General features: G+C 36.9%; 1 protein-coding gene across 1 annotated transcript in view; it reads left to right on the top strand.

The window, feature by feature from the left end:
- Positions 1 to 233, top strand: part of PLCB1 (phospholipase C, beta 1 (phosphoinositide-specific)) — a 311,317-nt gene that overhangs the window by 236,630 nt on the left and 74,454 nt on the right. Inside the window, exon 25 of the mRNA XM_009319577.1 lies at positions 62 to 233. This exon is cut by the window's right edge and continues 60 nt beyond it. Within this exon, the coding sequence (XP_009317852.1) occupies positions 62 to 233 (172 nt within the window). The remainder of the gene's footprint in view (positions 1 to 61) is intronic.

The following is a 233-nucleotide window of genomic DNA, read 5'->3' as shown; positions in this document are numbered from 1 at the left end:
TCTCTGATTGAAAACGTATGTTATTAGAAAATGGAAGTGGCTTTTCTTATTATCATTGTAGAAGTGGAAGCACAGACTATTGAGGAGCTAAAACAACAGAAGTCTTTTGTTAAGCTTCAGAAGAAGCACTACAAGGAAATGAAAGACCTTGTAAAGAGGCACCACAAGAAAACCACTGACCTTATCAAAGAGCACACTGCAAAGTATAATGAAATCCAAAATGACTACCTGCG

Source organism: Pygoscelis adeliae, unplaced genomic scaffold, assembly GCF_000699105.1.
Source record: "Pygoscelis adeliae isolate BGI_AS28 unplaced genomic scaffold, ASM69910v1 Scaffold122, whole genome shotgun sequence".
Taxonomy (NCBI): domain Eukaryota; kingdom Metazoa; phylum Chordata; class Aves; order Sphenisciformes; family Spheniscidae; genus Pygoscelis; species Pygoscelis adeliae.
This window is presented reverse-complemented; position numbering and strand designations above follow the sequence as displayed.